Source organism: Callionymus lyra, chromosome 8, assembly GCF_982586985.1.
Source record: "Callionymus lyra chromosome 8, fCalLyr1.hap1.1, whole genome shotgun sequence".
Taxonomy (NCBI): Eukaryota; Metazoa; Chordata; class Actinopteri; order Syngnathiformes; family Callionymidae; genus Callionymus; species Callionymus lyra.
In genome coordinates, this window is record NC_141825.1 from 10932611 (window position 1) to 10959046 (window position 26436).

At 38.3% G+C, this 26436-nt stretch overlaps 1 protein-coding gene across 2 annotated transcripts in view; it reads right to left on the reverse strand.

Annotated features, from left to right (window-relative positions):
* Nucleotides 1-743: 743 nt before the first annotated feature.
* brsk2a (BR serine/threonine kinase 2a) overlaps nucleotides 744-26436 on the reverse strand; it is a 214767-nt gene continuing 189074 nt past the window's right edge. Inside the window, exons 13-19 of one of the 2 annotated variants that reach the window (XM_087796672.1) lie at nucleotides 14124-14184; nucleotides 9587-10331; nucleotides 8140-8188; nucleotides 6357-6480; nucleotides 4629-4809; nucleotides 3469-3558; nucleotides 744-1160 (exon numbers count right to left, since the gene is read on the reverse strand). In XM_087796672.1, the coding sequence (XP_087652798.1) occupies nucleotides 1138-1160; nucleotides 3469-3558; nucleotides 4629-4809; nucleotides 6357-6480; nucleotides 8140-8188; nucleotides 9587-10331; nucleotides 14124-14184 (1273 nt within the window). In that variant the 3' untranslated portion in view covers nucleotides 744-1137. Of the gene's footprint in view, nucleotides 1161-1317; nucleotides 1526-3468; nucleotides 3559-4628; nucleotides 4810-6356; nucleotides 6481-8139; nucleotides 8189-9586; nucleotides 10332-14123; nucleotides 14185-26436 lie in introns of those variants that run through there. The other variant, XM_087796671.1, reaches the window with a different exon arrangement.

Consider the following 26436-nt stretch of genomic DNA (forward strand, 5'->3'; position numbering starts at 1 on the left):
ACACAACTGTTTCATGATATTTCATCACAAACTTGTGAGGAAATATTTTTATGATAACTATTTGTGCGTTCAAAAAAAGAAGAGTGCCATCTAGTGGCCTGTCAGTGTAAGTAAGTAAGTAAGTAAGTACTTATGAGTACACAAGACTAGTGCACTGTATCATGAAACCTCATCAACCGATGACTCTGTTTCATGAAGCTTTATCACTGTGTGATATATAGAAATTACTAAACTCCCAGAATGCTTTGCATCCGGTTACACATCACTGCTTATTTAAAAAAAAAGACCAGGAAGTGAGATTTCTTCATAGAAACTGCGGTCGTGTGGACGAGGCCGAAGAGAAGAGGTATGACCGGAAATCAAGGATTTGAAAAAAAAATAAAAATAAAAAGTGCTTCAGCTTCAGATGAGACAGGAACGCTCGCGTTGACATTAGGCCGATCGTCACGACGACAGACGTGATGGAGTAACAAAAAGAAAACAAAAACACACGCAGGAGTTTATAAGAACAAGTTTGTGACGGACAGGAGCCGCCCGTCGCTATGGTATCTAAACATCGTGTCACAACTAGACATTTCATGTTTATACATAAGAAATGATATCAGTCTGTACAACAGAATAGATCATTCATTTTTAAATACCCACAATCCCACCCTCTTCACCCGCCCCGCCCTCATACTGTCTCCACCCCCCCGCCCCCCCCCCCCCCCCCCATCCCTAATATCAACTCTAATAAACCCAGTTCATCTCAAAGAAGGTACATTTAAAAAGCAAAACGATACAATGCGGCTGTTTGGGATAAGCCCCTCCCCCTTTTCTCCACAATATTCTTTTTTTTTTACACATATATATTTGTGATCCACTGTTAATATATCCCAGAGTTTTCTGTGCATACTGTGTGTGTGTGTGTGTGTGTCATGAAGTGTGTGTTGTCGAGATAAGGGAAACGCCGATGGTGTCGCGATGCTGCCGGAGGAGGAGGTGGAGAAGAGGGGGCACAGAAGGAGATGAAGGTCGGTATGAAGGGTCCTGTTTCCATGGTAACCCGCTCAGAAAAAGAAAGAAAAAAAAAAACAACCTCCGTCAACAATTGTCCGTCTCTCTTGGCGGGGCCCGGCGTGTGGACGAAGAGGGGCTTTAATAGGTTTTCTGGATGATTCCTGGCATCGGAAACAAGTCGGGGGTCAGAGCAGCAGCGACATGATGAAGATGAGGATGAGGATGGAAGGAGGGGGAAAAGGGGGCGTGTCTTCTGAGTGCGTTAACGTTGAATAGAACTATCTAAATAAAGTTTTCTGTGTTTAAAAAGTTTATATATTTATATATATATATCTATATCTAGCTATGTACAAGCAGAGGGTCTAGCACTCCTCCTGGAAGCGGGCCCGGTCTCGGACCGCCGGCGCCAGTGGGGGGCATTTGCCGTCGTTGGCGTCGGCGAGCTCGTGGCGCCGCACGTGCATGGGGGAGGGGCAGCGTTTGGCGGGCGTGCCGGGGTTGTGCGGCACCTGTCCGTTCTTCTCGTCTGAAAAAAGTTGATTGATTACGTCAAAGAAGTAACTCAGGGGGCTTCCTGGGGGAGGAGGGGGGGGGTGAGAAAAGGGGGGAGAAGAGAGAAGAAACTAATGAGCAACCGGGGTCACAGGACTGAGGCGGAGGAGGCGAGGAAGGAAGGAAGGAAGGAAGGAAGGAAGGAAGGAAGGAAGGAAGGAAGGAAAGAAGGGGGAGAGTCGCCACAGCTCATGCACCAGAAGCAATAATGGCAACAAGCAGCGAAATTTAACTTCCTTGATGACGTCAAGACTGAGGTGTGATGTCATCAAAGAGCGACTTCAGATGAGATATAAACAGAAAAGTTGCTGTAAATTTGACAACAAACCTACACCTGAGTTTATTACTGCAAATTGTTGTGTTCAAGTTTGTGTTTAGTCATGTATTGTGTTTGAAATAAATTGGAGCCAAGATGAACAATTTGTCGTAATTGTTTACAAGTTTGTTTACTTGGGTGTTAACTTTTTTATAAATACTTTAAATAATTAATACATTATTTCTCTTTTTTCCCCCTCATTTAATGTTCCAAAATGATTATTGTTGCTTTTTCAACCTCATATTTAGTGATTTAAAGTTTTTATATTGACAATGGGTTTTAATGCATTGAGTTCTTGTGTTGAATAATTCATAATAATGTGATTTGCAGCCATTTGTTGTCGTAAAAAACTTCTTGCGTCACCAAGTATAACGTTTCTTGTCCTCATAAAGTTTCCTTAAGACATTTATTTTTGGGTTTAGCGCATTCTTTTGATGCTCATTTTACATCCTTTTTGGTCAAATGATTTTCTGATATACAAGATGGAATCATTTTCCATTGAGAGCTACAAAATATATATATTTATATTTTTAATTTCACTGTTCATATAAAGTTGCTAAAATGCTTCCTAAAACCAGACTTAACTGCAGTCAATAAAGCAATTATTTTGCTTGTATAAAAATAACGTTTTATCATAAGGAATTCAACAAATTGATAATGGATAATCTTAAGATCTGTACTAAAAAAAATCATTTTTATCCATCTATAAAAATATTAAGAATATAGTATTATATATAATATTATATAATAATATAATAACTCACTATTTAAAGAAGACAATACTAAATAAATACAACATTTTTCAACAGTCTTGAGTAATTTAATCAATTCCAACTTAAAGATAATTATCATTTGAATATATAGTGTTATATTTTATTTAAAAAATATATAAAAGTAAAGAAGAAAAACTATTTTTCTTAATTTTCTGGAACTCTGTGTTGTTCTCAGTATTATCTTGACCTTTAAAGTATATACTTTATTGAATTTTGTTTTGTTTTTGGTTAAGCGCTTCGTGACCCTGGTCTGGAAAAGCGCTATATAAATACAAATTACTTACTTAAATATTGTCAAGGCTGAAACATAAAATGTTGTTGCATTGTCTAACCGGCAGAGGGAGCTGTTGTCACGTCTATACCGCGGGTGGCGCACAGAGGCAGGACTTCCCTGTCATGGCTAAAAATAATCGGGTTCCATGTCTCGTCTGCTTTGGAGAAGTTGTCGGAGACTTGAACACACGTCAGCACCCTTGAGCAACTCAAAAAAAACAACAAAACAGTGGTGTCACAGGGGTGGGCGGGGGCGGTCGGAGATGGAGCGGCGTCGCCATGGCGACGAGCGTCGACGAACAAATCATTGGCGTGAGGCGGGAGTCGCGGGGAATCGTTTCCATCAGCGGCGACATTTGACCCCGAGCCACGACTCCCACCCGACCCCCCGCAGGCAGACGCATGCAGGGGAGACGCCGGTCCTGCAGGGAGTTTGGAAGGATCGACTAAAGCTCAGCTGTGAGAGGGCGGAGTGGCCGGGATGAAGGGATGAAGGGATGAAGGGATGAGGTAGCGGTGGAAAAGTGAGGGATGATTCTTGGTGACCAGACTCACCGGACAGCTGCTGGACTCCAGGCTGGTCATGTGTGCTTAACAACTGGCTCTGAATGGTCTCCACCACACGCTTGAAGCGCCGGCTCGGTCCTGAGGAGAGAGGGAGATAAACGCTCTGGACCGACCTTTGACCTTTTTTTTTTAGTATTACTACGATGTATTTAAGGAAAGAAAAGCAGATGACGATTATATCATATATTTTTAAAAGGAAGTGATGAAGAGAACATATCATTTTAATGTTTACTCTTTAGCATAAATATAGATAAAACAAACAAATACAGCAAAAACATTATTATTTTAAATAATAAAATTACAAAAAGTAGGACATATTATTATATAACATGATCAATACAAATATTATATATATATTAAAAATAAAACAGTTTTTTATTTTTATTTTCTTCTGATTTTTCTGAAAAAAAAACATTATTTTATTTTTAGGACAAATGGACAATAGATTAAAAAAATGTGGTAATCCTTGTGTTGTCTCTGGCTCAAGGTGACCCAAAGGCCTGAAAACAAACGTGTTTGTGGTATCCCTTGTGTTGTCTCTGGCTCAAGATGACCCAAAGGCCTGAAAACAAATGTGTTTGTGGTGTCCCTTGTGTATACCAGGGTCAAGGTGAGCCAAAGCCCTGAAAACAAATGTATTTTTTAATATTCCTTGTGTTGTCTCTGGGTAAAGGTAACCCATGAGGCCCGAAAACAAATGTGTTTGTGTTATCCATTGTGTTGTCTCTGGGTCAAGGTGACCCGAAGGCCTGAAAACAAATGTGTTTGTGGTATCCCTTGTGTTGTCCCTGGGTCAAGATGAATGACCTCCCTGGCTTCTAGATTTACATATGCAGTGGTGGAGGTCGTTCACCTTGACCCAGAGTTAACAAGGGATACCACAAACATATTTGTTTTCGGGTCATCGGGTAACCTTGAACCAAAGACAACACAAGGGATACCATAAAATCATTTGCGATAGGTGATCATAATGTTACTGTATTATTAACTAGTATTTTTAGGGTCAAAATAGTGCAAAGATAGCGACCTTAGAAAAAAAAACAGAATTGTAGACACATTTTCTTTCCGGGCCTTCTGGCTCAGCTCTTTTTTGCCACCCTGACAATGAAACTGCGTAGAGCTGAGTCGGGCTCGGGGGGCGACCGTACCTGAGAGCAGGGTGAAGGTGACGGAGTAGATGCCGTTCTCCTTGGTGGCGGCCGTGCTCTCCGTGTAGGTGATGTCCACCTGGAACTTGACCGGCTTCTGGAACACGGTCGGCCCCGCCGTGGACTTGTACTCCGCCCGGAAACTGGTCTGCGAGATCACGCTGTGGCTCAGGCTGGGTATCTGCGGAGAAGGAAGGAAGGTTCAGACGGAGGAGAGTCGCCATGTTTAGCTATTTCAGTCACAGCTTGTAAATAACTGGGTGGAGGAAAAACACTCATTAAAAATGCGCCGGAGTCTCTCAACAGATTAGAGCTCCGGGGAGAAGCCGAGCATGCCAGAGAGACTTAATAAACATAATCTTTAGTTATCCAAAAACACTCCTGGAATGAATTTGCAGGCCCGATGAACAAGCGGGAGATTGTCACGTTCTGGATCACACTGGAGCAGCATTAGAGCACCAGGATAATTCCACTGTTGTCCGGAACATCATGCAGTACCGTGGGCATCCAGCAGAGGACACGAACTCAGAGAAACATCACCTCATGATCTAACTTTATCTATATTTTTTGATCGTTTAAACGGAAAAAAACTGACACAGACCCGTTTTTTTTAAAGGTAGACATAAGCAGAAGTTCAGTAACTAGGGGAAAATGTGAAAGAGGAAAAAAAAAAGAAAAATCTCATAATAAAACCAAAAAAGGTTGTTAAAAGAAATAATAAAAGATGTAAAAACAATGTAAACAACTTTTTTTATTTTCTTAAATCAATGTTAAGAAAGTGACAAAGAATATGCTTAAATTTATAAAAAGTTTAAAGAGCACGATCACCATCCCAAAAAAAATTGAAATCGGGAAAATATCAATTTTGTTAAAAAATATATAAAATAAAAAGCATACAAAACATAAATCATTGTATAAGTATAATTACAATGAAACATCACTTTTTTTTAATTCATAATTTGCTTTTAACCTTTTCTTGCCCCAAAGTATTTATTTGAATTAGTATTTCTTTCTACACATATATTATACTTAATTTAATTCATATTTAAATAGAGTGTTTTTCTTAAGAGTGCAGAAGCAAATGATTTCATTTTCTAGCCCTTTTTAAAAAATAAAAAATAAATAAAACATTATTGCTTCTTTTTTTTTTAACCTTGTAAAGGTCTACAACTAGCCAATAAACACGATTTAAAAAAGGTAATTTTTTGATGTTCATGAAAGTCCTAATCATGAACAAAAAAATGTGATAACTGATCTTTAACATTGGATTATTTCTTCGTCATGAGGACGAAAAATATCTGACAACTCAGATAAAAAGATTTTAAAAAAGTATACAGTTTTCAAGCTTGTAATGCAGAACCAAAATATCTATTAACAGATTTTTAAAAGGTATATATTGGAGCTTCATTGCAGTCCTCGCGGGGCCCAAAAATATCTAATAAGCGAGTTCAAGATGAAAAGAAAACTGCGTCAGGGTGTTTTTGCTGACCACTGCGATGGTTCCTGCTGCAGTTCGCAGGAGAAAAAAAAGGTGTTGGATACAGACGGTTAACTGAGGAGCCACATAAATCAGCAGCATGTTGCCTGAGGCCGGACGTCTGCTCCGGCACAGCCCATAACTATCGCCGCAGCAGAAACACCAACTCTGCTCAGCAGGAACACGAAGACACGCTTCAGAAAAGAAAAAAAAGAAAAACCAGGTCAGAGAGGTCGGAGGAGAGAGTTTACCGAGAGGAAAGCTTGAACGATGTCCGCCTTGATGGAGCTCAGAGGCTTGTCTCGGATCACGATGAAGATCTGCTCCTCCTTCTCCAGGCTGATGAAGTTACCGAACCAGGATTTTTTGGCAAGTCTGCGAAATCCGGGAGACAAAACGATGCTTTAGTGAACGTGCCGCAGACGTGGAGACCTCTTCTGAGAGATGATCATCTGAAGGTGTTCGTCTGAGTAATGGAGCTGCTAACAGAACCTCAGGTCCAGAAGGTGCAAGAGGGAGATGAATTCACTGCTGAACTCGGACCAGATGTAGCCGCACACTCTAATAAGCCATATGGACTCCTGCGTTCCTATTAATAATTCAGAAGAATCTTAGTTGTTGCAGGACTGCAAGTGGAATATTCTTCCACTTTAAGTGGAAATAAACGCAATATAATTTAAGCCTCTATGACAGAGGTGTATTGTTGCTTCTTTATGACTCTCCAACTTCTTCCAGCCAGGATGTTCTTCGCGTCCATGAGGAAACTTATATATAACTGCATATTTCTTGATTGTTAAACAAAGAAAAGCTGCAATTTTTTTTTAAACGTAGACATTAGCAACAAACATGCTCTCTAGCTCTGTTCAGTAACAAAGGGGTCACATTATGTGTAAGAAAATAAAAAAGCATGAAAGTGACGTGCAAAAATAAAAAATAAATAAAGTAAAAATATATAAAGCAAATACATTTCCTATAGTTTAAAAGAGGAATATATATATTTTTTAAATATTTATTTAAATATTTTTTTATAATTTTTCTAGAATGTAACAACTATGTTGAATAAAATAACAACAAAACAAACAGTTAATTTAAATAAATATTTTTCTCCAAAGATGTGTAAAATATATCTGTTTTTTTTTTATCTGAAAAAACATGCACAAATATGATCTCTTGGTGTGTCTAGTAATACACTGTATGTGTAAGAAAAATTAATAAATATCAACTATGTTTAATAAAATAATAATTAATAATAATAATTTATTTGCAAATAATAATAATAATAACATTAATAATAAAACACAGTGTTTATTTGAAAACATATTTTCCCCACGGACATATAATATTAATATAAATTAACTTAATATAAATTTAATTTATTTGTAAAATACAGTATGTTTGTTTTTTTACTACTAAAAAGCAGCATCAAATTCATTCTTCAGCACCTTTATTTCATTTTAAATTCTTATTTTATATTCTTTATTTTAATGATTATATACCAATTTTCCTTTATTTCTTTGGGACCATCATCATGAACTAATAAACTCTTTTTTTTTCTTATTAATCATTCAGAAGAATCTTAGTTAACGTTGAAAACTCTCCCACTAGAAATGGAAATAAACACAGTGTAAATGATCCTCCACATAAAAATGGAGGCGTATTGTTGTGCCAGCCGGCATTCCTCCAAATCCTTCCAGCCAGGATCTTCTCATCCAGGTGGAAATGGCCACGTCAGACAGGCAGACAGGCATATCTAGGCCAACCACCAGTTACCACACCCCCTGAGGGTCCTCGCAACATCACACAGGCTCCCCACTTTTTTTCCTTCCTCATACCAACCACCCCCCAAAAAAAAAGAAAAACCACCTACGACTGTCTCACTGAGTGTGGATCGTAGGTCAGGAGCAGAGAAGCAGATCAAACATTTATGAAGCTCCGAACAAAGGACCTTGTTTTGTTTAGTGAAGCTAACACAGTCGTGAGGGTGAGGGTGAGGGTGAGGGTGAGGGTGAGGGTGAGGGTGAGGGAAGGACTCACTCTGGGGAAGACTCGGGCGTGAGGCTGGACATCTCCTCCTGTGTGGGAACTGTGACGACGAAGGGTCAGAGCGAAAGAAGGAAGAAAGAGAGAAAAAAGAAACAGTTATTCCATCAAATCTTTGACCTCCTAGGAACATTGTTTTTTTTTCAGAACAAACATTTAAACATTTATGACAGCAACAGATCGTACAAGCGTGGAATACCAAGAGACTTTTTATCTAGTTTCTATAAATTATTTCTCGAGGAATACTTTGTCGGAAGAACTCACTGGAATAAAATCTTAGATTCTATTTTGGCGACATTTTGCATTAACAACTGACTTAAAGTAGCTTTTATTTTAGTTTTTAAAAACTTTTTCAATTGTTTCATTTGAATACATAATTTCCCCTACATATGAATACATTTCATATATATCGCATACATCTCCATAGTTTTTGTTAATACTGTGTAAAGAAGAAAAGAGAAGAATTTTACCTTCAAGTTTTAGTGTCTTTGTTACATTTTCTAGACTTTTTCTTTTATTATGTTTCTATCATTTAATAAAAAATCTACAAATTTTTTTTTAATTATTTTTTCAATTTTTCACAGGTTCATGACAGTCCAGACCAAATTATTTAAACTACAAAGCCCTGGGACTGTTAAAAATAAAAAATAAATGGAAAATTGTACCCGATTAACAAATACAATTTTATCCTCATGAATAACCAAAAATATCTGATGACTGAACATTTTAAAAGTTGATTCACACCTTCAAGACAGTTTACCTGAGGACCAAAAATATCTAAAAAATAAATATATTTATATCTATTACCTGAGATTATGTATTTTTATGGAGAAATATCTTTCATAACCTAACAACATATACACATTTGCTTAGTTATTTCCACTGCTGCTGCAAAAACGTATTTTTCTATAATAATAGCATTTAATTTAACTGTATTATTGTATTATTTTGTTTTGGAAAAAAATCTGACGTTTGTAATCATCATAATGATGACGTGTGAGTGCGACGATTATATACTATACAAGCTAATGCTAGTTAGCATAGCGAAGCTAGCAGTCCCAAACTGTAAATTTAAATTTCTTCCAACCAATAAATAACTTTTTTTTTATCATTCCTCTTACGACAACCCAAAAACTGGACTATGTGACATTCCGAAAAGATTAGTTACACATGAAGTCTCTACTAGTTTGATCTATAAGGTGCTTTAGATGCTAACGTAGCTACCATTGCGTTAGCCTAGCTTGGTTGAGGCCATGAACTGGATTATCTGCTTCAGAAGGAAAAAAAATAAATCCTCTTACTTATACTGTTTTCATAAATTTCAGAGGACGACCTTAAAACATATTTTGCTTTTTTAAACCCGAAAAAAAAGTATTGAAATTTAGAGATGAAGTAGCAAACTTTTGGTAAAATAAACTACACAATATTCCGTTAAGCGTACCCTGGAGTTTCCTGCGGTGGAAGCGCGGGGACCCCAGGAAGCTGTTCTTGATGGAGTTGAGTCTCGTCCTCCAGGGCAGACCTCCGATGGACGGGCTGGGCGGCGGCGTCGGCGTGGGGGTCCCGGACGGGCTGTCCTTGGGGGTGTGCACCGGCGTACCTTTTGGGGTCGGGAGAGGGCTTCCTCGAGGGGAAGGGTGAGGGGTCACCTGTATTAGAGGGATAGATTTGGGCGGGTCAGTGTACGAGAAAGGAACCGGCGCCACCGGGTGGAAGTGGTGAAGCCTGATGGGCGAGAGCGGCACCGCCGGGCCGAAGGGCACCGAGAGCTGGGGGTTGGCGGCGAACTGGGAGCGTCGCACTTGGGGGCTGCCGGGAAGCGGGGTGGGGGAGGACGGCGGTGTGGGGGAGGTTGGCGTGGGAGGCATGGAGGCAGATGGGGGGTGTGACGGGAGCTGGCCGAGAGCGCTCGGCTCCGTTTCGGGTCCGGCATCTGGGTCGGTCTCGGGGAGCGGGTTGGACCGCGTGGCGTGCAGAGGCTTCGGGGCGAGTCTGGGCTTGGCGGGGAGAGTCTGAGTCTTGTTAAGGGCAGATGGCGAGGGTTCGCAGTTCGGAGACAGCGAATTAGGCGTCGGGACCAGCGAGCCCGTGCGGTACGGGCTGGGCTCGGGGGACGGGCACGGGCTGGCGTTGGGGGACTGCGGCAGATCCGGGGACTGAGGCGGCACGCCGAACTTTCTAACAGGCTGTGGTTCACAGTCACCGGGACACGAGTCACAAAACAAACACAACAGAGAGAAGAACAACGAGGCGGAAATAAAGCGAGCGCGAGGGAGGGATGAGGACGGACGGAGAGGAGATGAAGAGCGAAAAGAAAGACAAAAAGAAAAACAAAATAAAAGTGGTTAGAACATATCAACACAAACTCTACCTGAGGGGCCATGAACAGAAAGTGTGTCTGTGTTTATGTGAGTGTTTGTGTATATAAAAAGCGCATGTGTTTCTTTGATTGTTAATGCCAGTGTGTGCAAGTGTGTTTTTATGTCAGAAAGAGTGTGTATTTGTGTCTGTGTGTTAGAGAGTGCGTGTTTGTTTGTGAAATTGTGTTAGTGTGAGAGAGAAAAATCGTGCATTTGTGTTAATGTTTGTGAGAGTTTGTGCGACTCTGTGTTTTTGTTTGAGAGCATGTGTGTTTGAGTTTGTGTATATAAAAGCATATGTGCGACTATGTGTTCCTTTGTTTGTTAATGCAAGTGTCTGCCAGTGTGTTTTTAATGCGTGTGGTTTATGTTAGAAAGAGTGTGTATTTGTGTCTGTGTGTTAGACTGGGAGTGTGAGTGTTTGTTCAAATTGTGTTTGTGTGTGTGTGAGAGAGAGAGAGATGGTGTGTTTGTGTTTATGCTTGTGAGAGTTTGTGCGAGTTTGTGTTTTTGTTTGCAAGAATGTGTGTTTGAGTTTGTATATATAAAAATCGTATGTGCGACTTTGTGTTCCTTAGTTTGTTAATGCAAGTGCGTTGTTATGTGTGTGGTTTATGTTAGAAAGAGTGTATTTGTGTCTGTGTGTTAGAGTGGGAGTGTTTGTTTGTGAAATTGTGTCTGTGTGAGAGAGAGAGATGGTGCGTTTGTGTTTATGTTTGTGAGAGTTTGTGCGAGTATGTGTTTTTGTTTGCAAGCATGTTGTGTTTGTATATATAAAAAGCGTATGTGCGACTATGTGTTTCTTTGTTTGTTAATGCAAGTGTTTTTTTACGTTTGTGGTTTATGTTAGAAAGCGTGTGTAATTGTGCCTGTGTGTTAGAGTGGAAGTGTGTTTGTTCGAGAAATTTTGTTTGTTTGTGTGAGAGAGAGAGATGGTGTGTTTGTGTTTATGTTTGTGCGAGTATGTGTGTTTGTTTGTGAGCAAGTGTGTTTGAGTTTGTGTATATAAAAGCGTATGTGCGACTATGTGTTTCTTTGTTTCTTTGTTAATGAAAGTGTGTGCAAGTTTTTATGTGTGTGGTTTATGTTAGAACGAGTGTGTATTTGTGTCGGTGTGTTAGAGTCGGAGTGTGTGTTTTTGTTCGAGAAAATCTGTGTGTGAGAGGAGAGATGACGTGTTTGTGTTTATCTTTGCGAGAGTTTGTGCGAGTATGTGTTTTTGTTTGCGAGCATGTGTCTTTGTGTTTGTGTATATAAAAAGCATATGTTTGTTTGTGTGTGAGTGTTTGTGTGTATATTTTTGTGTGTGTGTTTTTGAAAGAGAATGTTAGTAAAAATAAACAGTGTTTGACAATCAACTATGTTGTTTTTACGGTGAAATAACAAGTGCACACAAACCAAAAAAACTCAACAAAAACGACAGTGTAGTTTGAACTGACAGACACACAAAGACTCGGACAAGTGAACTGTGAAGACGACCTGGGTCGAGGTTTTCCCTCCACTTACCACATATCGATTCATGAAGGTGGAATCAGGGCGAGCGATGAACCACTGATCAACAACATCCTTCACTCCCCCCCACTTGTGTTTCCACACACACACTTGGCAAACACACACAGAGCCTCGTGCTGGCAACACAATCCCGGCTTTAGCTCGCTCTACGAAATCAATTTCCCTTTCAGATCAGCCGCCGAGAACCTGTGTAGTGCGGAGACATTTTTTTTTTCTCTTTCCTCCAGGATCCTGCTAATCTGGAGCCTTCTCAGGCTAGTCAGCTGGAAAAGTTGACTCCGAGCTGCGAGGATCTCGACGCCGAGCCGGAGTTTGTGAAGCATCCTGAGCTGGAGTTTGGGTCCTCGGAGAGAAGGGATAATAGGCGAGGAGGAAAGAGGGCGACGTTTGAAGTAACCCAAAGTTGCTGCCACATCTCCCGTGGGTGCTCATCAGATTGTGTCGCTTTCATCTCCGACAAAGCTACGACAATTGATCTCGTCTGCCAGAAAGACTCTTGATTTGATGAGTCCGTCCCTCCAGGAGTTGTTTTTTCGTCAATTTAGGCAATTTCGGTAATTGAGTGTTTCGATGTTTTTTCCCTCCCTTTTGACTCAATTACATTTGAACGGATAAACATTTAACATGTATTTCAGACGTGGGATAAAACAAAGCTGTGTTACGTATCGCGCACTTCTCCAAGTGCACTGGTTTAAAGTACACATTAGGACAGTGCAGGTACTTTGCCAGTGCGCAAATTTTCGACAGATAGTATGTCTAAAAACAAACACTGTCGCTACACACCAGAAATGACTCGACAGTTTCTTCTTCTACTACTTTTTAACACTGATTGCAACAGGAAGTTGGAACACAACACATAACAGCTCTTTTCTCCAATTAAAACAAGTTATTAAGTTGTGTTTCATTGTGTTATTATTGTTGTTGTGTTGTTTTGTGGTTGAATTAGTGTTTTCTCGAGACGTTAACGCCGGTATCTGCTCTGAAGACGCGTCGTCAGTGACGTAGCTTCTGTTTAGCGTCATCTACGTCACTAAGATGGCGACCGTTGGAAGGGTGGAAAGTGGCTTTTGATCCACACTCAATTTTCTGGCCATTTGAGTGCGCCTATTGAGTGCACATTGCACTTGTGCATTCAAAATATTAAGTGCAGTTCTGTGTCTCAAATCGCATACTTGCGTACTTAAACTTAGTTTTTTTAGTGGATAAGTGCGTCTCAATTCTTAGTATGTGAAATGTGCACACTTAATTGGCGTACTAAAAGGTGTCGGCGATACAGGTGTTCATACAGTTGGTTGCAAGCATCGTTAAATAGTAGTAGAAGAAGTTGTCGCGTCATTTCCTGTTAGTGCGTAGCAGCAGTGTTTGATTTGAGACGTACTATCTGTCGAGAATTTGCGTACTAGTTAGTACATACACATACCTGATACATACCAACCGCTAAGAGAAGTATGCGATTTGAGACACAGCGGTTGCAGAATGATGGTGCAAATCCCAGCTAGTCAGGGTTGAAGGCTGATTGTAACTCACAAATCATTCTTTGTTGCAAATTGAATTGATCTTTTATCGCTATTATATTGTCAATAAAGTTGAAGTTACATGAAAATAAGGGAATGACTGGTTGACTGTATCGTGATACAGTACATTCCTTTTAAAATAGACCACTAGATGGCACTCTAAATTTGAAAATGGTGGCAAGTTTCATTGAATTAGTAGATTAGAGCCAAAGCCATCTAGTGGCCATTTAAATACGGGAGACAATGTATTGTGATACACGTTTCATGAGGCTTCATCGACGCGTCTCTAGAATGGGGTTTGTTTTTGGACCGAAGGAGGAAACTGGAGTACCTGGAGGAGACCAATGCAGTCCAGTGTTGATTAAATCAATATACTGGGGCGGAAAGAGGACGAGAAATTAAATTCTCAAGTTGGTTTTCGGCAGTAAATACCTGTTTGGCCTTGAGTTTTGTGTACGACGGACTAGCTCGATCTTAAACCAACTGATCTTCAGATCTTAACAGTCGAAAGAATGAAGAATAAACTCCTTGAGGGACGGATCACCAGAGTACTCTTCAACACTAAAGGGGATTGGAGGACGTCCTGACTCACCCGGGGACTGCTGAGTGGGCTGGTGGACAGGCCTGAGGACGCCCCGCTGATGGACCTCGACCTGCGATGGAAACACACAAGAGGCATTTTTTTCAGAGCTGTACGGACACTGAGGGAGGAAGCAGTTGTCAAGGTCACCCTTCCAGCTAATAAGGGAAAAAATTGAAAAACCTTAACATTGAGTGACTTTTTGTTGGTCAAAACTTGTTGATATTGACGGGAGGAACAATACAACACTGATTGCAACCAGCCGTTGGAACACTATCATCAACACTTGACAGCGCTTTTACGCTTGTTTCATTTTGTTATTATTCTTGTTGTGTTGTTTTGTGGTAAAATTTGTGTTTTCTCAATAAATTTATGCCGGTATCTGCTCTGAAGACGCGTCGTCAGTGACGTAGCTTCCGTTTACCTATCATCATCTACGTCACTAAGATGGCGGCCGTTAAGAGTGAAAATTGTCCATCGATCCACACTCAATTTTCTGGCCATTTGAGTGTGGCAATTGAGTGTACATAGTTCACTACATTTTCGGACACTGCTCAGTGTGAACGCACTTGTTAAGTGCAAGAGAGCACGAACTAATGAATATTTCTGTGTGCATTGTAAATCAATCAAAAATGATTGCTGTTACATATCAACACACAAATCACAAACTTTAAGTGAGTCAATATTTTCTTCCACCAGTCACAATGTTGAGCTACAAAAATTGAGCCAATCGAAATTCTAGCATAAGGGCCAAAACACAGGCCTTTGTCTGTCCGTCATTTTTTTTGCCCCTTAAATAATCAGTGTAATAATTTGAAACTGTAGTTTAGGTTCAATTGTTTAACTTGTTATGTCTTTATTTTATTTCATCTTAAAAAAGGATTTTATTTGTCAATTTTTATTTTATTTTTCTGTTAAAAAATAGCGGGAATTATATTAATGTATTTTAAAACTCAGTTTACCCTTTTGTAGATACCATTTTCATTTGAATATTTACAATTTTCAATTAAAAAATAATGTCACAAATCATATATTTATGACTTAGAAAGACCAGACATGTATTTTAAATATGTACTTTTTAATATTAAGAAGGAAAATATAAGGTCAAAATTCTACATAAAAAGACTATTTTACACGTATTTAATATAGCAAAACTTATTTTTCAGATCAAATTCTTCAGATTTTCTTTTCCATTTATTTCAACACAATGGATTTGACATCACTATGAAAGGTGCTCGTAAATGGAATCGTAAAGTGCTCAACGACATGTGGTACTATTAGAGTTTCTGTCAAGCCTTTTGAAAAAAAAAAAAAGAAAGTTGATAAAAGGCCAGTGGGGCTCTCAGCGCACACACACAGTCAGCATCAACAATTAGATTCAAAGCTATTAAGCTGAAACTTCATTTTCAAATGAGAGTCTCTTTCCCTCAGATTAGCATTCCAATTAGCTTTTTCTTTTTTACTGCGCGAGCTTGGAAATGGATCTGGAATGAAAAGTTGGGATGGAGAGGGGGATGGGAAGAGGGGTAGTGTTGTGGGATGTTGCCATTTGTCACGTTTTCTCCTCCAACAGATGCTGTCAATAACCCCACAAGCACAACCTCGCTCAGAAACCAAGAATCACAGGACAATCTGTCTCCATCAAGCACGCACACGCACAGAGACACAGACAGACTCACAAACGTAGTGGCTTTAAACTGGGAAACAGCAGCTGCTCACTGTCACAACACTCTTCTTCTTTTGTCATTCAACCTTAATAATTCCTGTTTTTTTATCCTCCCACTGCTTCACTTCCTCGGAGTGATGTGTCTCCGAGCATGTGGCCGTGCTGATCTTTCCTCTGTTTCAACTGTGAAGGGGGAGGGAAGGAAGTTGTGTTTCCAGGTAGTGTTGGAGGAAATAGCAACAGATTACTGGTTGTTTTGTGTGTTTAAAAAAAAAAAAAAGGTTTTATTTTGAAATGAAAAAAAGAAAATATGCTTGCATGAAAGTGAATTAGTGAAGTTACAACATTTAATTAGTTGGTTAATCAATGAATAACAAATAATAAAAAAAAATCATTTGGCTCAGTTTTGTGTATTTTGGGAAGAATAAGCTAACTTTTCTCCAGGTTTGGTGGGGTTTTTTTTATAGTACACAACACTCTGTCTTTCTGACACACAACACTGTGTGTTAAGCATTACTAACTATACCTTCTGTTTGCATGTTAAGCAAGAATATGAACAATTTTCCCATATTTGGTCCCACATACTGTATATTTAACACCAACCATGTTATTATTTTTTTACTTAATTTTTTCCTCAGAATTTTCATCATAAAGTAAACCTTTGATACCTTACAGACAAAAAATCTCTATAAAAACAATGATTTATGCCCATGACACAGTTTAGATAACACCACAGAATGCTGGAGTGTTCCAGCTATTACAAAGACGCTGTTTCTTTAGGTGACAGTTCATAGAGATTTCACTCAATTCTAAGGTCTAAAACAGTACAATTGTGTTTGTTTAACTTAAGTTTACCACCCGGTAACATGTAGGTTGTTAAATATTATGCGATTATGTGAAGAGAATTTTGAACAACTTCCAAGATAAGCTAGTTGATGAAGTATGGATTTCTAAGATGAAATGAATAACCCTGTAACACATTGTATTATTGTATATTTTGAAGATTAAAAAATGTATCTGCAGTTAAATAAACAATGTCATGTTGACCACATTTTCCATCACAGGAAAACATTTAATATTTCAGAAGAAATTAAAGCATTTTTTCCTCAAATTAAGTGTTAATGTGTTGTACAGTGTAAAAGATTCATTAATTTGTTTTAATGTCATAAAATAGTTTGTCCGCTTTCAAATAAAAGATGGAGATAAAATAGATTATTATTCCCAGTTTATTGACCTTCAATGCATTAGATAAATACGGGTCTTTTTACTCACAAATTACAAAATAACTTTTTTTATTCCGAAAAGCAATCATTCTTCGTTTGATGATTGACTTTTAAAACTAGTCCGTAATAAAAACATATTCCTCTTGGCTTCATGGTGTTTCAATTATTGATCTGATAATTATTTTTCAAACCGTCTGAATTTAATACTTTCAAATCAAATTTTCTTGCTCCATCATATGAATGTATCCACTGACTGTGTCATTTAACACTTTTTGTTTTATTTATTTTTACATTATTTGATTTTGTATTAAGGTATACATTTGTATTATTGTTATATTGTTCTTTATTTCTTCTTGTTTTTTCCTGTGTGTTTACTCCAGTTTAGATTCTTGAAAATAAAAAATAAAAATAAAACCTGATAGTTTGACCTTCTTTTTCTTAATCAATAATTTAGTTATTATTTTATTTTCAATTTATGACTTTATTTGTTCACAGTTTTGTGTATCATGTCAAGTCTTCCAATAACAAAACTATTTAAAACAATGCTGCTTCATTACTCACATTCATGGTTGAAGATTGTGAGTAATGGAGAGGGTTGCTGGATCAAATCCCACAGTGTCAGAGAATCTGCACATAAACGGACATCAAGCCTCGCTCGGAGAGATGCTATTAAAAAATAATACCAGATCTGGGATCAGGGTTTATGTCTCGGCTAATTTAAGACACCCACTAGTTTCTGACTTTCATTAGAAAAATAATAAAAAGACACATGATCGTGAGTGCGCTCGTGAGAGTCGTACACGGGGAAGAGAATCATCTCTAACCGCCGTCAGGAGAGTCAAATATAGAAACTCCCACACTCGCCTATTTTTGCACCTCTCACTCCATAGGAACGTGGAGTTATTTCGGCGACGGGTGGGCGACGGTTGAGACTCCCCTGGACTCTTTTCACAGACCAGACAGTCATTTACATCAAAACCGTACAGTCACTGCTCTCTCCAGCTCGAGTCCCGTTGACGTCAACGTTAAAAGTGGCCAAAAACCGCGGAACCGACGGACATATTGTTCGCTGACACGGTGCATCTGTTGGTGGCGCACCAGCATGGGGAAACAGCAAATACTGCAGATGGTTATGTTGAGCAGTAATGGGCTGTCAGATGCTTTACCCTTGTTGTTTTTTTTCAAGGGACGATGATTCATTGCTGACGGCCGTTTTATTTAGAGTTAACAAGCAAACGGTCATTTATCATCCATCACGTGAAGACGAGAAGTCATGTTGATAAAGATTCCACCATGTTGGGGAAATGTCTGTCAGCGGGATAAGAATCGAAAATGAGAAAAGAAAATTAAATTAAAGTGTTTTTGTTGATGAATCAATCACACAAATTTAAGTCAGTTTGTATCCCTGGAACAACAAAAGCTCTATATGGTGACTTTTTTACATGTTATTTTTTATGTTTTCTTTGTATTACATCTAACTCATAGAACACTTAATATAGTGATAGTCATAATTCATCTTAGGTATAGTACGTCTTTAATCGCCGTCTCTTTCTATTACAGTCATAATTTAAACTTCATTTTCATTAATTCCTATTCTGTTTTTATTCTAATGCATGATGGGTTGAATTTTAAACGGCTGTTTGTCACAACATTCTATTTAAACTGCTTCTTTGTCACGTATTTATTAGTTGCACTTATGCACGTATACTTTTAGTCTAAGTCTAAGTCAAAGTCTAGTCATCAATTATTTCTAAAAATATTTAGTTATTTCTCAACCAGTCTCTAATTTTAATCACTCAAAATAAGTGTTGTTTTTTTTGTTATATGTTGTTTTTTCTCATTCTAAATCATAGGTATCAAACTCAATCACACCAGGGTCCCAACATTTATTTTTACAATTAAGCTTCTGGCCCAGATAAAAGGCGTATTTACTAAACAGGAAGTACAAATACAATGCGATATTGGCTTATGGATCTATTTCTATTTTCTCCATGTTTGTCCTCCTATAGAAAAATAAATCTGATGGAGTCCTTCAACATGATCATTTCTCTTTCTTATCTTAATAATAACATTAATCTACTTTGGTGCTAAATAAAATAGCTTTTTGGCCAAGATTTTGCCTTAGGTTTGACAAATGTGTTCCAAATCATACAAGAACTATCACCATAAAACTATCTTTATACAACCTCGACGTGTTGAAGGTCAGTTTGAAAAAAAAAAAAAAAAAACACTCAATAAGTCAATTGAGTTGTCTATCACACACGACAGTAATTTACTTCAAAAGAAAAACAAAAAAACACACTAAAACATCAGGGGGTTCTTCAACACCCAAAACTGTAAATGGACTTGAGTCAATATTAGAAGGAAAGAGCTGAAATCCAACGTTCACACATCAAGGGAGCTGAAGGACATGAAAGACTTTTGTTCTCGTGTTGGGATCAAAACTCAGCAGTAGATAAAAAGGTCCAATCCTTATTAAACCAGTGATAACGCTCTTAACTAGAGCGCTCACATCAGGCCATAATTGGATATGAAGAGGTTCTGAGCAGACTTTCAGATAGAGGAACAATTAAATTGTTCGCCTTGTTAGAAGTCTCCATATTTGCTACTTGAGACGTGTGACCACCCGTGGTGGTTCTATACATCTGAATATAATTAGATTAGATGATGGATGGATGGATGGATGGATGGATGGATGGATGGATGGATGGATGGATGGATGGATGGATGGATGGATGGATGGATGGATGGATGGATGGATGGATGGATGGATGGATGGATGGATGGATGGATGGATGGATGGATGGATGGATGGATGGATGGATGGATGGATGGATGGATGGATGGATGGATGGATGGATGGATGGATGGATGGATGGATGGATGGATGGATGGATGGATGGATGGATGGATGGATGGATGGATGGATGGATGGATGGATGGATGGATGGATGGATGGATGGATGGATGGATGGATGGATGGATGGATGGATGGATGGATGGATGGATGGATGGATGGATGGATGGATGGATGGATGGATGGATGGATGGATGGATGGATGGATGGATGGATGGATGGATGGATGGATGGATGGATGGATGGATGGATGGATGGATGGATGGATGGATGGATGGATGGATGGATGGATGGATGGATGGATGGATGGATGGATGGATGGATGGATGGATGGATGGATGGATGGATGGATGGATGGATGGATGGATGGATGGATGGATGGATGGATGGATGGATGGATGGATGGATGGATGGATGGATGGATGGACGGACGGACGGACGGATGGATGGATGGATGGACGGACGGACGGACGGACGGACGGATGGACGGACGGACAAATGGATAGAAAGATTGTGTATGGATATATAGACAAATAGACGGATAGATAGGCGTATGAAAAAGATATATGGACCGATAGTAAGATGGACGGGTTAATGGTCGGACGGAAAGATGGATGGACAGATAGATAGACCGATAGAAGGATAGAAAGATAGATGTACAGATAGAGACGGATAGGATAGAATGGATAGAAATGGACAGATGATGGTTGGAAGGATTGAGACCGATATACGTGGATATATATAAAGGTGGATATATACATTGATAGACAGATAGAAAGATGAATGAATTGATTGATTTGAAACAAAATGAATGGATATAAACTGATAAATGGTCAGTGAGATGGATGAACAGATAAATGGACCGATAGATTTATAGAAAATAGATAGAAGGGTATAGAGTCCGATAGAAAGATGGACTGATAGATGGATGAATAGATAGAAAGATATAGACAAATTTACCGTATATAAAGATTGAAAGAGTGATGGATGAGTAGATAGTTCGATAGAAACATGGTTGGATCGATATAGGCGGATAGGAAGATGGATGGACGGGTATAGACTGATAAATGGACAGAGAGATGGATGAAATAAATTGATAGAATGAATAGAAAGAAGGATGGGCAGATACTGTATATAGAACGATAGAAAGCTCGATTTATGGATATAGACCAAAGAATAATGGAAAGTAAACAGACCGATAGACTGAAAAAAAGATGATTGGACGGATAGAAAGATGGACTAATAGATAGACTGATGGATGGACAGAAAGATGGATGGAAAGAACGATGGTTTGACAGATAGAAAGATGGCTAAACCAATCTATAAAAAGATAGAGGAGTGATGGACGGATAGACCAACAGATAGAAAGATGAATGGATGGACGGATAGACAAACCACGGCCTTGGTAAATCTTCCCTGTAGGACATTTGTTGTTTCAATCTTTCAATTACCCTTCATTTCCACATATGCGACTTGTGTTTAAAAACTGCTGCAACCATGCAGGTCTCATGCTGAACCTGCGGGGAGCGTAACAAGAACAAGAGGCCCCGGGGCCTCCACTCATATGAGAGTGAAGCTAAATAAAATATAGACAGCTCATGAGCTGAAGCCACCGTTGAAACAAACTCTCTTTCTCTTGGACGCGACGGCTCCCAGAGGATTCTGGGAATTAATATTCACAGGTTTCCAATGTAAAGTCAGAGCCTGTGGTGCAGATCAGTCTTTCATTTGTCTCATTTCAGTCACGTCGCTCAATTAGCAGCTGGGTAATTAGCAACGGAAGCCCGACTTCATAGAGCCCAGTCAAGTTCAGTACTTGAACACGGCGACTAGAGCAGCACCGTGGACGAGAAAAAAAAATAATACATCACTTGATATTCTCTTCTTCCCTCTGAAGCACTTTTCCATATTTCATTTCCATATCATTAACCTCCCCTCATTCTCCAACCGCTCGGCTCACACTTAGATCAGTGGGATTTCTTGTGCCTTGGGTTGAGTTTTAAACGTCTTCCTCAGATACTTTCAGCATCAACACAATGAAGGAGGCATTTGTGTAGTGAAAACAGAGTTTGTGTTGATGAACATTCATCAAACATGACACCAGTGTTGATGAATTGATTTACAAGGAAATAAGGACCATCAAATCCAGAATAATTAAAAGTTAATATATAAATAAATTATTTAAATAAATATATTTACATTAAGATATTTTCTTCCTGTAAGAAACAACTTTTCAATACGACTTTAATCTCTATAACGTATCATTTATGACCTTATCTAGTAAAAAAATAAAGCATTATATGCGACTTAATCTCATAATTTACACCTCAATCTTGTGAAAAAGTGTAATATATAAGACTTGATTTTCTGGAACTCCTGTGTTGTTCTCAGTATTATCTTGATCTTTAAAGTATATACTTTTTTGAGTATTGTTTTGATTATTAAAGCGCTTTGTGACCCTGGTCTGGAAAAGCGCTCTATAAATAAATATTACTTACTTACTTACTTACTTTCATATTGTAATAAATGTAATATATAAGACTTTAATCTTGTAATAATGTTAATATTTAAGACTTTAATCTCGTATTAGACGTTGTATTGTATGTAAAACTTAATATCTTAACAAACTTCGTACAAATACACAACTTAAATCTCTTAGTAAATGTCATATATATCTCATAATGAAGGCAATAATCACAACTAAATCTTGTAATAAACTTGATATTTATGACTTTATTATGATGTAATAAATTACATATAAACGACTTTGATCACATAATAAATGTAGTATATACAACATTAATCTAGTAATAAACGCAATATATGACTTTAATCTCTTAATAAATTAAATATAAACGACTTTAATCGCATACTAAATGTAGTATATACAACATTAATCTTGTTATAAACGCAATATATGACTTTAATCTGATAATAAATTAAATATAAACGACTTTAATCGCATAATAGATGTAATTTATATAACATTAATCTTGTAATAAACCCAATATATGACTTTAATCTCTTAATACATTAAATATAAACAACTTTAATCACATAAAAAATGTATTATATACAACATTAATCTTGTAATAAAGGTAATATGACTTTAATCTCTTAATAAATTAAATATAAACGAATTTAATATCATAATAAATGTAGTATACATAACATTAATCTTGTAATAAAAGCAATATATGACTTTAATCTCTTAATAAATTAAATATAAACGACTTTAAACTCATAATTAATGTAAATTTAATCTAGTAACCTTGAAAAAAAAACCTAAAAAGTATTTAAACGACCCTCATACCGTCGTAGCTTTGATCTAAAGTTTAACCAAATAATTTGTTGTTATTCTGCGGCTACTGCCGGGGAAAGATAAGGCTCCAAGCAACGAATACACAAACGCCTCATGAATAAACAAACAAAAGTTCAGAACGCACACACACAAATTGTCAAAGCGATCACAAATGAAAGACTCGATACATGCACAAAAACACAAGACATTGAAGACACAAACACAAACAAAAAAAAGGTAGACACAAACACGACACTTCTTAAGATACACAAAACATACACACAAGGGCAGACAGTGACGATGAAGGACATCCACAGTCACACACCGAGAAACAAACACTCACACCGGAGAATAGAGTGATGTATTAAAAGAGGAATGTTCGATCTGGAGGCGGAAGACAGGAGGGTCGTACCTCCTCCTGCACCTCCTCCTCCACCTCCTCCTCCACCTCCTCCTCCTCCTCCACTCTGACAGATGGAGAGATGCTACCGTTCCATGCTAGCATGTGAAGGACTGGGGACCACAGGAGGAAGACTTGGGGCGGGAGGAGTTTATTTATGAATCTGTTCTTCCTGTTAAACTTTCATGTTTAGGGCTCTTTTTTTTTGGAAGCCGTCCTATTTTTGGGATTTGTTGCTTGAGAGCGATGAGTCAGAGTCAAGGACAGGAAAACTAGCCTTCAAACGGAGCCGAGATAAGACCGCGATGCCCTGAAGGCCTGAGGAAGTGGAGCACGGGGAGAGGAATCTTTACGTTTTTCAAAAAAAAACACACTTTTTATTCAATTATTTATCATTTTGGTCACATGTTGGATCGTGTCTTTGTGGCCTCAGAACGCTGGTGAAATAATAAACAAACATTTTTATGTATTCTATTATTTTTCAATGTAAATGTTTAGCTGATCTTTAGCTTGTAGTTTACTCACAATAGTAATAACTAAGGGTTTTTAACTTGCTTTATGCGTTTTGTTTCAAGCAACAAAAATGGTTTTAAAAGTATTTAATCCAAGAGTTACTCAGGCTGGTTTACGATTAAAACTTGATTTAAAAATACATTTTTTTATTATTATTATTTTTGATTAGTACTCAAACTCGCCACAAGTATCCAAAGAGGATAAAAGATAAATGTTCTATAAAATCCTCATCTTTAACCAGGAAAATACATCTTATTTAAACTGGCTTTTACGGCACCAACTAGGACTATCGCAGTAATCCGGTTTTGCTTATTATTGTACTGTCGAAAATCCTTGATCTTGTTGTATCTTTTGTTTCTCTTTTAGCTGTGGCTAACAGTTAACCGTGGCTAACAGCTAACTAGCATTACAGGTGACAACATAGTAGAAGCGAAAAATTCTATAGCTCAAACAATAATTAATGTGAACTTTTTTTGTTGATTTTTAAAAAATATCTTTGTCATTCTTGTAGTCACGAGTAACCTTGAAGTCAGAGTCCTATTATCACCTTTGCAGTGCATCATGGTAGTTACTAAGGAAAATGGAATCCAAACTTAGGCTGCACATATTTATTCGTTCAGCTAGATGTGGCCCAAAAGCCATTAGTTAGATTCAAAATTTAAACAAAAATGTAATAAAGAAAGACACTTTCTTGGTTTAAAAAGCTTTAATTTATATAAATATGTGTTTGATTCCAATATATATCTTCGGTGTCGGCCTTGGCAATATATGTAGACATACTGTATAGAGAGAGAGAGTATATAAATGTTGATGTTTGTGACGTATAAAGATGCCAGTAAATAAAATATAAAAAAGATAAAGAACAGATACTACTGAACATGCTACTGAACAATTTAATTATTTGGGATTAATACCTTTAAAAACAGTTCGCTAAATGTAGAATTTGATGAATAGTGCTTAAAGATTTTGGTCGCTTGTGGTATTGAGTCCGACACCCCTGGACTACGACATTTGTTTCCACTTTACTTGGACTCGGTGAAGACATCCTAAACTCCCACATAGACAGAAGTGCTGCTTAATCCCATAAAATAAAACCAGAAGTCCACATACATAGACAACAATGTCGCTGAAAATGGTTGAACTTTCAAAGCATGGGGGCGGCAATAACTACCGATGTTCATTGAAGGATGTTTGACTCATTTCCAGATCGTGGGTTAATCCTTTCATACTGCACTTGGGTGCTTGGAAACCCTTGTTCCACACTTGAGACGAACAACCCAGGGCTGTAAAAGTGATGACTTATGTTGAACTAATATTCGGTTATCGAGTTTTTCCCAACCATTTATACCGTTTTAATGGCATCACTGCTCGAGCGGGAAAGAATTGTAGGGAGCACAGATTACTTCAATCTATGAAGGAGTGAACAGTTAACTCCGATCTTGAAGGATAATAACTCAGTTTGGGTTTTAGTGAAACCTTTGGAGTCAGAGAATTGACGACTTGTGAAACTGCGACATAGATATAACAGCGAACTAACAGCTCTGTGCTTCAAAAAGGATTCAGACATGTCAATTCTGTGTTTTTCTTCCTCATTTGTACAAGTAAAGCGTGAAACCAGGTCTGAGTTCTACTCTTTGTTTGAGTTATACACCTGACAATAAACTGGATTAAAAACCTCTGTCCGCCACCTAGAGGAGAACATTATAAAACATAAATATAATGTAAAAACTCTGCCACAAAAAAAGGTGTTTTCCCGTCTTTTAAAGTCCTTGTTTCCATCAGCGGCACTAAACAAAAACACATTTTGATAGCGGGGGGAAGAGCAGCAGTATGCCGAGTGTTCTAATTTGAAGAAATGCCGGGTATCCAGAGAGAAAGTAGGGCACAGCGAGGGAGAAAATGAATATGAATGTTTTTTTTTTAGGAGGGAAGATAATTGAGCTCACAGTGGGAAGAGGGAAAGGGGTTTGCTGGATAATCAGACTTGTAATTGCAGAGGTGAAGCGTTCTCCGGGAAGAACCCAAGTCGCTTCTATCGACGCATGCTTACTATTGAACTGAGGAGAGGGTTTTGCATCCTTCAGCGGTCATGCATGTTTCCTAGCATCAGCAGCAAGAGGGGGAGGAGGAGGAGGAGAGGTGGGGAGGAAGGAAGGAGTGAACGGCAAATGAATACCTTTCTTCTTTGCTGCGTTTTGAACGGGCTTCGGGAATATCCAAGCTTTGACTGAACACTGATCTACTACAGTGAGACAGAAGACAGCAGAGAGTCTGTTTATGCGGGTCTTTCTGGACGATCCTCCCGACGGTGAGCGCTTTCGCAAATCTACCGTATTATTCCCGACTTTAGGTCGCTCCAGAGTAC